Source organism: Peromyscus eremicus, chromosome 2, assembly GCF_949786415.1.
Source record: "Peromyscus eremicus chromosome 2, PerEre_H2_v1, whole genome shotgun sequence".
In the NCBI taxonomy this organism is placed as follows: domain Eukaryota; kingdom Metazoa; phylum Chordata; class Mammalia; order Rodentia; family Cricetidae; genus Peromyscus; species Peromyscus eremicus.
Window position 1 is genome coordinate 12,864,852 of NC_081417.1, and position 14,698 is coordinate 12,879,549.

A 14,698-nucleotide genomic window follows, 5' to 3' on the forward strand; every position below is an offset into this window, starting at 1 on the left:
TCCAGGAAATGGTTTGAGTTCCTGGTCAGAAATCAAGTTTCTACTGGCCATTTCTCTCTTCTTTGAATGTATTTTGCACATAAAGCCAATCTGTATTTCTTTATACCTACTGTTTCTTGCACTCAGAGTGTGGCCAGGTATAGTGAGTATAGAAGAACAGGCAAGGTAAGCCAAAAAGGATAAAAGAAAAGAAAAAACAATTAGTGACAGCATCCTGCCTCCCTCCTTCCCTGTCAGCAAAGAAGCCTTATCCCCACAGGACCCTCAGATTTTGCTCACCACACCATCCCAGCCTGAGCCTGCCCTCTGGCCTGGGTGGCAAGTCTGTCTCTATCTGTCTTTATCAGTGGTGTTGCCTTCTCTTTCCCCCTCTCATTGAAACCGTTACCTATTTACCCAGTCCTGTTTTTCAGTCTCCTCTATAACAGCCCCTGCCTTTATGGAAGACACCCCCCCCCCACCCCGCTTAAGTGCCATCATATAGTATAGGAGAAAGGTCACTAAGAGACTAGGATATGGAACCTGATTCCATGAACTCAAGTTAGTAGTTGTATGCCTGAGTAGCTAGCAATCTATGAGTTAGTTTTTCTCTGTCTGAAGTGAACAGCAATCCATCTACCTTATTTCTGTGCTGTGTAGATTAAATGAAGGGCAAATATTAATACTAGATGCTGAGGACTGAGCTGTAAGCAGGTTTGAGATGCTCCTGCATGTCTGCAAGTCTATGGTCTATGTAGAAGACCGATGTTGCTGTACAAGGAGCCCTCCACTAGGGTCCCCACAGTGCTGTGGATGTACCTGGGAGTTGCATACTGGGGCTCCTAACTCAGTCTCAGCAGAGAAAGGTGTCTGAAGAGGTTCCCTGTGAAGTATCCCATAAAACTCCTAGGTTTTCCTCTGGCGTCCACATGCCCATATGTAAGCTTTCATGCACACACGTGCACACAGAAGAAAGAAAGGGAAACAAACCCATTTCATTTCTCTTTCTTCAACTTAACACCTTTGTTCAAGTCTCCACTGCCCTAGGACAAAGTCTAGCATGCTAATCATTATGCCCTATTGGCCTTGTGTGCAGTTTCCTAAATACACTTTTCCTTGTATACTGATCTGCAACCTCTAAACTTAAAGAAGGAAAATTAGCAGTTCATGGAATCTAAGATGTTTCAATTGCACAGGAAATCCTGTTTGTAAGGATGTTTAATATGACAAAATGTGCATCATCACTGATAAGAAGCAGCCATGGAACTGGCTTGGGCTTTCTAAGCATTGGGCATTTGCTTCCATTTCCCCTTCTGCTTTTCTTGGGAACTGTTTTTTCCCCCAGCAGAACAATCTCCCCTGTTCCATCTTCTCTCTCTTGTTATTTATTCACTTGTTCATATATTTATAAGCAGAGTCTCTGTCAATGTGTAGCTGAGGCTGGGCTGGAATTTGCTATATCGTCCAGACTTGCTCCAAACTCAGTCTCCAGTGTGTCTGCCTGCTGCATGTGGGAATTCTAAGTATGCACCACTGCACCAGGCTATAAGTTTATAAAATCCTCAGGGAGCAAAATATCCCATCTTATTTTCTCCATTCCAGACAAAACGCCATCTCCTTTACCATTGGATGGACATTATCTGTCCGTCCATCCACTCATCCTTCGCCCCTTTGTCCATTAATTCCTCATTTATTCACCGGGTCTCTGCTTACCACCTGCCGCTGTCTTGGCTATCAGTTCCCACGGTGCCAGCCCCAAGTCAATTCGATCATGCAGACAGTTGCCCACTCTGCAAGCTCCATTCTGAGTAGGATAGATACAGACACTCAGAAGAAGACTGATATCCAGACCGACCTGATAATGTCAGAGAAGTTGCATTAACGGACTCTCATTTGGTTAAAGAAACAGACCTGTGAAAGGTCGCTGTTATCAAGAGTGCTAGCCATTCTTTTCCGTGAGTCACCAACACTGCGGCAGCTCTTGGCAGCCTCCATTGCTCTTCTCCCTCTTCAGAACATCACATCCCAGGCCCACTGTGGTGACTCCTCAGGGTTCACACCACTGCTTTCAGAGGGAGGGAAAGGACTGTGGAGGCCAGGCTGACTCACTGCTCTCCGTGCTGCTCTAATTCTGAGGAAACATGACTCTGCTCAAAGTAGGCAGTGTGAACACATGCAGTCATTTTCTGGGATGTTACTTTAAGTTCTGATTTAATAGTTGGTAAGAACTTCCAGAAATAGCTGTGCATTTGAAATGCACATATCTCATGTGCCTTATGACCATCTCCAACACCTGAGCTCACTTCAAAATGCATGTTTGCAAAGCACCACAAACCTCAATACTGACAAACCTACTACACCAAACACTGAATGACTGCAGAGAGGCCACTGTTTCAGCCACAGACTAGGTCCTTAAAACTTCTGTAGCTCCCACATCAGTGTCTGCTACCCTCATAAAGAGAATTGGCACAACAAACACTAGACTTGGCCTCAAGCACTCTCACATATGATGTATAGCAGAGTGATTCTCCTAAAAGGAATTGTTTGGTCATTGTTTGGTCAATTAAACATTTTTGTAGTGTGAGCAACCTGCTCTGTGTGCATTTTGTTAGGTTTTGGTCTTGTCTTTCATCCTCTTCAAGTGAGTCGACACAGGCTCTCTCTGTTATCGGGTAAGCTGGGCCCCAGGCACTCATTCTCAGAAAGTGCATACTCAGGGACAGACATGTCATGACATGATAACAGCTTATGATTTAGTTCACGTTTCAAAGAGCACCAAGAACTTCTATTTTCATCTGCATTGAAATTAGACGTATTGAAATCACTTAACTTCATTTGCAGAAAAAACACTGAGGCAGGAGAATTCCTATGACTGGGATGGTTTCATAATGGACAATAAAACCCTTTGTAGACAAACTGGATAGAAAGTCCACATCAGGCTGTTAGTTCCAGTGTAGCCTCCCTGGTCCCTTTCTCCTGTCCACTCCTCCCGGTCTCTGTTTCTGATTTTTCTGACAGCTAAGGTTGGTTCTTAGTTAAATCTACTCTGGCCTTTCCCTGTTCTCACCGGTTTCCACTCTTGACTAGCTGCATTCATTCCCAGCAGGTGTCTGAGGTATTTGGATGAATGCTGCAGAAGTAGAAGAGTCTTGTGGTGTGATTAAATACCTTTTATTAATTAAAATGAAGATGTGACTCCACAGCCTGTGGGTTTTATGACACTTTTGTTCTCAAAGAAGATCTTCTACTCTTCTGATTTCATTAACTGTGACCAAAATAAAGTTTTTACAAATAATGGGTAATTATATTAATTGTTGGAATCCCTAACAGGCATGGGAGACATGTTTCTATAGAATTTGAGTGTTGGTATTCAATGCCTGTAATCCCAGATCTTGGAATGCACAGGCAGGAGGACTGTGAGTTCAAGTCCAGTTTGAGTTAATAGTGAGACCTTATCTCAAAATACAAATAGAATAATAAAAATTTAAATTACTGATGTCCAATATGATATCTGTATATAAATGGACAAGAATAGAGCTAACATTAACTGTATGTATACCCTTAATTCATTTGTGTATCTTAATGCCCTGAATCCCCAATATCCTACCCCCTCTGTAATATAGGCATTATCATTATCTCCAATTTACAAAGGAGAAGGCAGAGTTTACCCAAGGACATAAATATGGTGGTGGCACCATTATTCTAATCCAACAGTGAGCCCCTTGGGGGAACTTCTGTGACACTTGTAGTTATTGGAGAAAGTATTCTCTCTCTCTCTCTCTCTCTCTCTCTCTCTCTCTCTCTCTCTCTCTCTCTCTCTCTCTCTCTCTGTCTCTCTCTGTGTGTGATGTGCACATTTTGTATGGGTGTGTGTGTACATAGGGTGCATACACGTGTGCACATTTTTGTGTAGGTCAGAGGACAACCTCAGATCTGGTTCCTCATTTTTTTATGAAGGTTTCTCCCACTGGCCTGGAGTAGACTGAACAGGCTGGACCAGAAACTCCTGAGGATCTACCTGTCTCCTCTTCCCCAGCACTGGGATTACAAGTCTTTGTTTGGCTTTTTTAATGTGGGTTCTGGGGGTTACGTCAGGTCTTGATGTTTGTGCCACAAGTGTTACTGACTGAGCCATCTCCTCAGACCTAAGTGATTTTAAACTTGTTCTTTGAGAATGCCAAACATGGATACCATGTGCTTGGATCAAACCCACCCACTGCCAGTAAGAATGTCTCTTCCTAGAGAGAAGTCCTAGATGCTAGTCCCAGGTGGTTCTGAGTTTTTCCACAACACCAAACCTGCTGTTGACTTGTAAAGCTAGGACGACCTTGGTGAGACTCTTCCTGGTGGAATGCAGAGGCTGGTCTGCAGAAAACAAATGGTTAGCTCCTGATTCCAGAGAGGGCCTAACAGAACCATCTCTGTGCTTCTTTTGGCCCTTGCATTGTGATTCACTGTGTACACTTCATGTAAAGAACACGGCAGTCAGGCCCTTGTAGGGATCCTCCACAGCTCAGAAGGGCAATGCACGTCCATTAATAAGAACACAATGCTATTGTCAGTTGTTAACATGGCTAAATAAGGTTTTGGATATAAACGGCCTCCTGAGTCCCAAATTATAGTTCCAGTTGTTGATCTATGAAAGAATGAACTGGCTCACGGCCAGTGTTTTCTAGTCCATCTTCTTCCTGGAAGCCCATCATTGGAATCTGCCAAATATTAATCCTTATCCATAGTCCTTCATCCCACGAAGTAGAAAAAGTTTCAAACATGGAGGAAGAAAGAGAGAAAAGAAAAACAAACAGGGAAGTAAAGGAGGGAGAAAGAAAAACAGACAAAGACAGAACAAGAAGAAAGCATCTCATGGCCATGAAGATCAGAGAAGCCTTTTAGGATTTACCTGCTCCACCACTGAAACTACCCATTATCCCCTGTCTGACTTTACGGTTAGGTTGTACTCCACACTGGAAAGAAGACCAATACAAATGTTTACTTTAGCACTAGAGCTCAGCTTCTCTTGCGTAGATGGAGCCCCTGAATCTATTTGTGTACTGTGCTGCACTGAACACAGTATCTGAGCACTCTGACCAGATGGAGACATTGTCTTCAGAGAGCAGCTGATTCCACTTTTGGAGAGAATTTTAATTTAGCTAATGCACTGAGGGCAGGATTCAAAAAGGATCCCAAAGAAATGGGGGTTTCCCTCAGGAATCTCATGCTGACAGAAGGAAAGGGCACTAGCCAGAGGGGGGACTTGTCTCCTGGAAAGAGATTCCAAAGAGTTCTAACAACTTGTCAGACAGGATGAGAATGAATCCAGATAACCATGGGTCCATTGTATTGGAGACCACACCTTGACCTGGACTGTTCATATCCTCTGCCCTCTATTTAACCTTGGATCTCACTTCAGGACCCAGAAGATAGACTTGAAGGGTTTGCTGGATACTTATGTCTTCCCCATGAGCTCCATTGACTAAATCTCATTTTAACCCTTTCCTTTAAAAAAAAGTTTGCTATTTTTTTGCCAGTGAACTTCAAATTTTGATGAAATAGTGAGTCACTTACATAAAATCTTAATATTAAATGTCTACTGTATGACTAGGTCAAAAGAATTCCATCATGTTGAAAGTTAAGAAGCCATGGCACTCGACTCAATAAGAGAACATACAAACCTGGGGCAAAATGTTCTTTGCCTCCTCCTTCTTAATGTCTTGGAATAGGCTTATTGTCACTTACCAGTCAACTAAGACACAGTCTATTAGGTAAGACATTCCAGGTCATTGCTACCAATGTATCTACTGAAAGAAATAACACAAGTCCCAATTATATCCCATGTGGAGGAAAGAGTGAATTCAGACTGACCATCAAAATAAGGACAAATGATACTAGTGTGTGAGAGACAGACTTATCCTTCTATCTCTCTTTCTTTCCATGTTCTCTTCTCAAGAATATCTCTCTGGCTGGGCAATGAGGCAACTGCACAGGTCTGCATTCCTGTTTGGATCTGTGTCTGGGTGACTTAACAATGAAGGTGTCTGCACATTTGCTCAGAGTGATTGGTATATAGCAAACTTCACAAATATCACTTAACATCAGTCAGTGGGAATAAATGACGGTTTGAAAACTCATTCAGATCTATTCCATTTTCTCTTATCATAGTGTGAGAAGAGAAAGTTTGAAAACAAATTGAATAGTCATTAAAATCATAGATAATAACTTGGCTTGACAAAACAAGATCTAAAAGGATGGAGACAGGTTGGAAACATGAAGCAAATTTTAAAAGATGAAAATTATTATTCCATCTCAAGGTTCTTGAATAGAACCTTCAAGCTGGGAAGGGGATGGATGAACAGCATCATTTATAAGGACAACCTGCTGTACACAGATGCCAGAATGGAGAATGTGGTCCTTGACAACCCCAGCAGAACAAAGACAAATGTAATCATTTCACTCTATTCTACAGCCACACCGTGAATATGGCGGGTAATCTGGCTGATAAAGACAAGCATAGGTGGAAAATCCTAGAAATCTTGGCACAAGTAGATCCAGTTAACCTCAGTGAGGAGTGTAGTTAGAACTAAAACAAGGCTTCAAAGCAGACTCCTGGTGGGACACTGTGCATGCCCAGCCTTCCACAGCCAAAGGCTGTACCCACACAGTGGGCTCAAGCACTGAGTGGGTACAGACTTTGCTTCTGGTCATAATTCCCTAAACAGTGTTATGAAATAAAATGAAAGTTTCACTGCTAATTGCCATCTGACTCCTTTATTTTTGCAAAATCCTTAGTGCAAAGCAATTAGGCAGTGGGCTAAAGTGCTGGAGGAAGGTGATGTGTGTGGGTAGTCCCACTGCTGTGATGCTCTCAGTCTCATTCATATTTGCTGTATTTAATTTTTAGATAAGACCTCAAAATATAGCTCAGGCTAGCCTTGAACCCACAATCCTCTAGCCTTGGCCTCTCAGATTCTGGTTGTACCAGTTTGAACCCCCAAGCCTGTTTGTCTTGATGTCTTCTGGAGTTTCTGATTGTTTTGTACTTACATAAATCAGCATTCCTTCCTCTCGCCCCAACACTCACACTGGGCTCTTAAATAGGCAGAGAAATACATAGGAAATGTCAAAACTCTGAAGTTCTACTACTGCCCGCGACTCATCCCAGCAGCAGGTGGATCCATTTCACTTCCAAATGCTGCACACATCTAGTTACCGTGTTTGAGCTGATTGCTGTTTACAGTAGAAACTAGCTGTTTGCGTACTGCATGGCAATTGTAGTGATTTATTTTTCACTTTTATTTTGAAATAGGATCTCATTTAGGCTGGTCTGGAACTTTTTATATTGCCCAGGCTAGCCTTGAAATTATGATTCTCCTGCCTCTATCTCCCCCAAAGCTGGTATTACATGAATATAACACCCCTATTCAGCCTTGGTTTACTTCTCAGACTTGTGCTTTCTGTACCACGAACACACTATAGAAGGCGCTGAGAACCCTGGGCAGCAAGTCCCTTTCCCAGGGGAGTGGAAGGAAGGCTCACTCTGCAGCCCCAGCACTTCCAGGGGCAGAGCTGCTAACGAGCAGCCTCTGCTCTCCACTCTGTTGTATTGCTTTGCTTAAGTTACTTGTCTATTGGCCCCTTAGTTTGCTTTCTGCACTTAAAAATGGAGACAGTAGCACCATTTCTCAGGGCTGTGAGAGTGGTAAGCTCACACATACAAAGAACCCCTAGACACCCACCAAGCACACACAAAACACTTAATAATGTTTTTATGTCTTTGGGATCACCTTTATTTTTATTTGATAGATGGACACAAGCACAAAATGTTACACTCATAGCTATGGTATATTACAACAAAAAGATATGGGTAGAATCTCAGAAGGGCCAGGTTCAATCTTCAGGAAAATAAAAAATAAAGTGGTGTGTGGAAAACAGAAACCAAAAAAAGAAATAAAAAGTAGCAGTTCTCTGTGCCTTGATCCTCAAGGTGAATAACAACCATTACCAGCATGAACTGTCTGTGATTGTCTGTGTTTCCTGCCTCTCTTGTTAGATCTCAGTCTGTGGTAGAAGCTGGCACCCTGAAACACGAAGAGAAGGGAGAAAATGAGAACACGCAGCCACTGCTGGCTCTGGACTGAGCCACATCATGTGATGCTCCCATGCACAAGCCTCCAGTGGAGCCGCCACCCAGGAAGCACCTGTGCGACCGACCTACAGAGACATGTGCTCTGCTTGACATGAGGTCCTCCACTCCATCCCCAGCCACGACTGTCAGCAGCCATTGGTCTGAGCAGGTCACATTGGACAAAAATCTGAGAGATGCTTTTAAAACTTAATTTAACTAATTAATTTATGTTTTAGGGAGGGCTGGGGGGGGATGAAGCAAGGCATTGATGTAAAAAGGATTCTCCCTCCCCACATATATATGGTAGCAAATGTACTTAAAAAAGGAAAGACTAAATTTGCTGCATATACATTAGGACAAGAATTGCTCTTAAGAATTTACACAGGAACCCTCTCCAGGTTTTGCAAATTAAGATGAAGTGCATTTCCAAATAAATACAGCAGAATTAAACCATGCAGACACAGCATCAAGTTTAAGGGAGTGCAGAACCCCAAGACAATAGTAGCTACAATAATTTTCAGTTTTATTGACTTATTTTCTGACCCATCACCAGCATCTAAGTGTTCAGCCTGAGAGTGTGACCTCACAGGTCTGGCTGTTTGCAAAGTTTTTAATTTAAATATCCTGCAAGAATGATTTGGACATCACATTGTTTATCAGGCCACCAGCTGACTTCATGAACTGGTTTTAAAGAAGTCACAGCCAGTTGACAGATGACTGCTTCATCTTAGCAAAGTGATTTCCTGCAAGCATCAGGGGAGTGTCTACAGAGAGGAGACAACTCACTGAAAAACAACAGCATCAACAACAAAACACTGATGAGCCCATTCAAGTTAGTTCTTGGGTTTCTACAGCAAAGAAAAGTGCTAGCAAGTCACTTAGTCCCCAACCTCCTATGAACTGTGGAGAAAGGCCCTGAGCAGGCACAGTCTATCACACAGAAAGACCCTTAAGGATGGCTCAGCATGTAAGTACCGAGCTAAGAGAAGAACCAGGAATGCAAGATGAAATGCCAAAGATCAATCTACTTCTTTATCCATTCTCCTTAGAAATGGACCCCCAGTCCCCACTCACAGGAAGTCAGACAGAAAACAGACATCAAAGGTTAGGATATTTTATCTGTGTCATGTTTCCCAAGACCAGTTGAGTAGATGTAGAAATCTTATCCCCCACCTATCTGTACAACATAGGCACTTACTAATATGACCAGAGTGCTTAATGTCAAATGAAAATTTTAATTGATAATGCTTAGTAAAATATTTTACATTTTAAGCATTTGGTAGGTTGATTTGTTAGTTGAACAACCTAAAGGAAACAGGAAACCAATTCAACTTTCAACCAGCCATAGTACCTAAACAATATTGCTAATTGTGGGCACCTCCCTTCTGTCTCCCTTCTCTTCCTGCCTCTTCTCTTTCTGTGTGTCTCTTGCTATTTCTCCCTTTTCTTATCCCTTCTCCTTTGTTTTTTTTTGTCTCCCTCCCCTCCCCTCCTTCATCTCCCTCCCTCCCTCCCTCCCCTCCCTCTCTCACTCCCCCCTTTTTCCCATGCTGGAGATCAAACTGAGGGCCTTGTCATTCTAGGCAAGTGTTCTACTCCTGCGCCCTGAGACATTCTAGACATACACTCTTTCTCAGTTGATCTACTAGTTTATTATTTTTTCTACTAGCAGAGAATAGTAACAAAACCTATTTTTATGTTCCAACCTTGAAGAAGTAAAATTAGAACAGAATTCAAAGTATTTCTCAAACAATTGCATCATAGAATATAAAAATACCAATTCATTTTGTATAGACCTTTTGAATTATAAAATAACAACCCTGAAAAATGTCTACCAAGGCATTGGTGAAAACTCTTTCCTTATGATACAAGTAAGAGAAAGGAAAAATTAAAGTCAATTAGAAAATCTTTTATTGCTTGGGTTTATAAAACAAATGTGGGATCCAAGTACTCAAAATGCTGTTGGACTCAGCAGCTGCCAACTCATGTAACAGTAATGGTTCTTCTGGCTTTTCACACGGCAATATTTAGAATCCTACTGTAATGACCATATTTTAAAAACCATGTTATATTTACTATCAAACGCTAATTTTCTCTCATTTCCACCATTTTATTACATGAATGTAAGGTGATGGTTTAACAAGGAGAACATATGGTTTGCATTTCGTTATGTGTATGTAATATGTAGGAGAACTAAATCCAATAGGTGTCCAAATGTTACTCCATGAACACTGGATTGTATTGCCTTTTGCCAGTAAGTTCTGCCGTTTAATAAATACTGAAGACCACAAATACCTTTTTGTTTTCTAAGAGTTTGTTTTCTTTTCTGGAATTTGGTAATGATTTGATATTTTGCTCCCATGCCTTTGCTATCTGTTTTAGAGGAATTTTTGAACACTGGCAAAAGAAGGAAAAAGTACCTATTTTAAGAATGGACACATATTTTGTAAACTTTCTACTAAAAGCTAATATCCTTAAGCTAAAAGAAAAAGGATCAATTTCAATGTCAAAGAATTTCTCTTTCAATGAGGTCCAGAAAGCTGCTTCTTTTGACACTAGAGGAAAAGAGTGCATCTATGTTTTATCTGCCTGTGCGGCTGGAATCTGTGTCATTCCTGCAGCATTGTTGTTCAACTGGCTTGGAGATCAGTGCATGATTGTCATTATATTGCAGGGCTTGAATTAGCTTTATTCAAAATAGAAAATCAAATGCAGTGATGCTTCACTAATGAACTGACCGTCTTTGGAATGAGGAGCAAGATGATTTTCTATTGCTCTTCCTATGCTATAGGTAGTACTCAGATCAAACACACATGGGAACACTATTTACTAGTCTTCCTATGCCATGGGTTGTACTCAGATCAAACACACATGGAAATGCTATTTACTGCTCTTCCTATGCCATGGGTAGTACTCAGATCAAACACACATGGGAACGCTATTTACTGCTCTTCCTATGCCATGGGTTGTACTCAGATCAAACACACATGGAAACGCTATTTACTGCTCTTCCTATGCCATGGGTAGTACTCAGATCAAACACACATGGAAACACTATTTTAAAGTAACGATTCAATGGCAGATGTTTTTTGAGTGCAGAAGATGGAAAAGTCTGCAAATTCAGAATCAAACAAGCTGGACCACCTACACCCAGGGAAGAATGCAAGCATTCCTCGGGACTTCCTATGCTACTCTTCCTCCATTGATAAAACTGTGAGGAGACTCTCAGAAACCAAGCAGCCATCTTCTTGGCACTCAAGTGGATGGACAGCAGGCAGACACTGCAGGTTCCAGGCCCTGTGTACAGAAGGCAAAGAGCCCAGGCTACCTGGCCACCTGACCCTGAGTGGGAACTTTCACTTCCATGTTACTTCTCTCTGAGCCCCGTATCTGTGGTATATTCTTATTACAACATGAAATGTTTCCAGGCTTTGCTCAGTGTAAAAAAAAAAAGTGTTGCTCCTAGAAATAAGAACATGCTATCATTTCCATTATTAGCACAGGGAAAGGGGAAGACACTGAGTCTAAATGAAGATACCCAGGTAGACCCAAGGGCAAGGGTTGGCACAGTTTATACATCCTGGAGTAACTTCCCATTTGTGTTAGGAAAATAAAGTTGCCTTCTTCACAAGTGGTTTTTTGTTTTTGTTTTTTTTCTAAAAGGAATATGTCTTAATTTAGCAGGAAAATACTATTTAACAGTCAGAAGTAAAGCATTTATACTTCTTGTCAACAAAAACATGGTGACAGAATAGTGTAGCTACCTAGAAAAATATAACTGCATAGGAAAATTACAAAATAACGTGATTCATTCACAGTTCCTACATATAGTATATCCTCAGTGTACACTGAGGTAGACACGGTTCTGTGTAGAAAAATATCTCTGGCTAGCAATGTAGATACAGCCAAGCGTTCCCCTTCAGTCCAGGCAGAAGTTCTGTACTGTCAAGAATAACGTGAAGCCAGGGGCCTCCTAAATGAATTTCAGTATGGCGAATACTCCTTCCAGGGATTTCCAATCCAGAAGGAACCCTAGAGGTCTTTAGCTGCAAGGCAAAGGGATGAAGAGTCTCAGCACTGGAACGTCTACGTCCACACTCCAGAAGTGAAAAGGCAGCCTCCCTGAAGAGCATCCAAGGCCATGTCAATTCCTTCTAAATTGCAGGAAGGCTGCGTCTCTGTTGAGGGGTGAGCTCGGGGTGCCACACGTCCACGATGAAGATCAGCCGGAAAGATGAGGCATCCTGCCACACCTCATGCTCGAAAGAGTCATCAAAGATGAGCACCTTGCCTTCTTCCCATGTCCTGGAAAAGAAAAACATGCAGTGGTTAGAACGGCCTTGGCAGTGTCACATGCCTGAGGACCAGTTTCTGTCCATAGGCAGGAGGACCCCTTCTGACCATAACACCCAACCTGAAAAGAGTCTTCCATTAATGATTAAGAATTTCAAGCTTCTTATTAGGGACACCAATCTTCCCACTCTGCACTAAAGATATGCAAAGGACATGGGCTAATGATGAGGACATACTGACATTATTTCATACCCTCCATTTAGTCTGGATCCCATCTTACAGCAGATTTGTTTAGTTGAGCAAGTATCTAGATCAGTGGTTCTCAACCTTCCTAACCCTGTGACCTTAAATACAGTTCCTCATGTTGTGGTGACCCAACCATGACGTAATTTTCTTTACTACTTCATAACTGTAATTTTGCTACTGTAATGAATCGTAATGCAGACATCTGATATGCAGGATATCTGATATGCACCTCCTGTGAAAGGGTCATTTCATCCAATGGGGTCTCGACCCACAGGTTGAGAACCACTGATTTAGATGCATGCCCTGGTAGCTCACACATGGGACAACTTCCAGGTCCACAACTTCACAGTTGTCCCATCCGTCATTTCAGAGGCTGGTTTAGACTTATGGGTGGTGAAGGCTGAAGTTTCCATTCCGAGGACCCACATAAAAGCTGGACACAGCACAATCCTCTGTAATTCTAGTACTCCTATGGGGAGATGGGAGGCTGGGAGACAGGAGCATCTCCAGAAGTTTGTTGGCTGCTGACATGGTGTACACAGTGGTGATGAACAAAAGAGAGTCCTGTCTCAAATGAGACAGAAGGTGAGGACTGACACTCAAGGTTGTCTGAGTTCCACACACATGTGGAACACACACGCAGTGTATAAACATGTGCCTGCATTTACCCTCACACAAATGTGTGTACACACACATGCAGGAACCCACTTCCCCATCCACAAACAGTCTACACAAAAATTAAAAGGCTCACGTATGTTATGGCATCACTAGAACTTCCTTCTGCCCTAAGGCTGAATGGTATGCGTTGCATGCTTCTACTGGACTTAGTTTATGCTCAACCACCAAGTGACATTTGTGCCCACCTCTTGGTCCTTGTAACTGTGCTGCTGTGAGTACTGTCTCTCTGTCTCTTTTTGGACACTTTCCATCCTTCCCTTCTGTCTGTCCGGTATCTTTGTCCCTTACACCACTGACATTGTTCAATTTTTCTGGTAACACTAGATAAGAAAATGACTCTCTCTGTTTAAGACATTTTAAGAGTGGGGAGCTGGTTGATTTTCTATCTCTTTTTTCTTTTTGTTTTTGTTTTTCTTAATTTTCTTTTCAGATTTAGTTTTACAAGGTTATGAATGCCTGTTCTGTCATTTGCTGCCCAGCCTAAGTTTCTGACCTTTGTAACCCTTTCAGTGAACACCGTATTCCCTATATTTGGAAGAACTATATAAAACAGCTAAGCAACACATTTGAGAGGCACACAGTAGAAGGAATGGGCAGGTAGGTAGGTGGTAGATGGAGAAGGCGGTTTGAACTTTCTATTGAAAATATTAGCTGCTTTTTGTCACTTAATTAACTTAGAAATTTTATTGTTAGATTCCTCCAATATATCAGTTATTCTTCTCTGGGGTGACTCTGCCTACCCTAAGTCCGACCTCACCTTTGGAAACTACTGTAAACATTTCTCATTGTCACGAAAGGTGTGGGGCATACTACTGCCCTCTAGTGGCTGGAGGCTGGGATGTTGTTGAAGATCAATGCACAAGACCATCTGGGCCAGATGTCCACAGTGCCAAGGCTTATAAAATGGCACCACTCCCGTTCCCAAGGCACGTGTCCTGAGGATAACATCATAAGCAGATAGCACTGTTTCTACTATGCTGTAACCCTTTGCTAAGGTTCAATAGAAAATTTTAAATGTTTAAGGAGGATTTTAATATTCAAGAAAATTTCATTTAAAAGGTGACAGCATTTAGCACATTAGTATCACTTAATATGTATATTCACATTAATATCTCTATATAAATCCAGGAGCACTGACTCAGCTCACAACTTTCTGTGGATTAGAGAGGTACTGCACAGCCATTGGCTGCATGGTTCTCTCTTGATGTCTTGTTTAGACTAACATTCTATTGAGATTTGGGTTCTTACTCAGCTCTTTTCCGAGGTACTGCTAGAGGCCCTGTAGAGTGCTTTGCAACACTGATTTAGAATATTCCATGTATAACCCACTTGCATAGTAGATGAAGCTAAGAATATAAACAAGATTAATTTCCAATCTGC

General features: G+C 41.9%; 2 protein-coding genes across 2 annotated transcripts in view; one reads left to right on the forward strand and one right to left on the reverse strand.

Moving 5' to 3' along the window:
* Clvs1 (clavesin 1) overlaps nt 1-8,177 on the forward strand; it is a 179,515-nt gene extending 171,338 nt beyond the window's left edge. Inside the window, exon 5 of the mRNA XM_059253834.1 lies at nt 8,027-8,177. Within this exon, the coding sequence (XP_059109817.1) occupies nt 8,027-8,114 (88 nt within the window). The 3' untranslated portion in view covers nt 8,115-8,177. The remainder of the gene's footprint in view (nt 1-8,026) is intronic.
* Nucleotides 8,178-9,995: 1,818 nt separating this feature from the next.
* Asph (aspartate beta-hydroxylase) overlaps nt 9,996-14,698 on the reverse strand; it is a 212,872-nt gene continuing 208,169 nt past the window's right edge. The window contains exon 24 of the mRNA XM_059253835.1: nt 9,996-12,406. Coding sequence (XP_059109818.1) covers nt 12,256-12,406 — 151 coding nt within the window. The 3' untranslated portion in view covers nt 9,996-12,255. The remainder of the gene's footprint in view (nt 12,407-14,698) is intronic.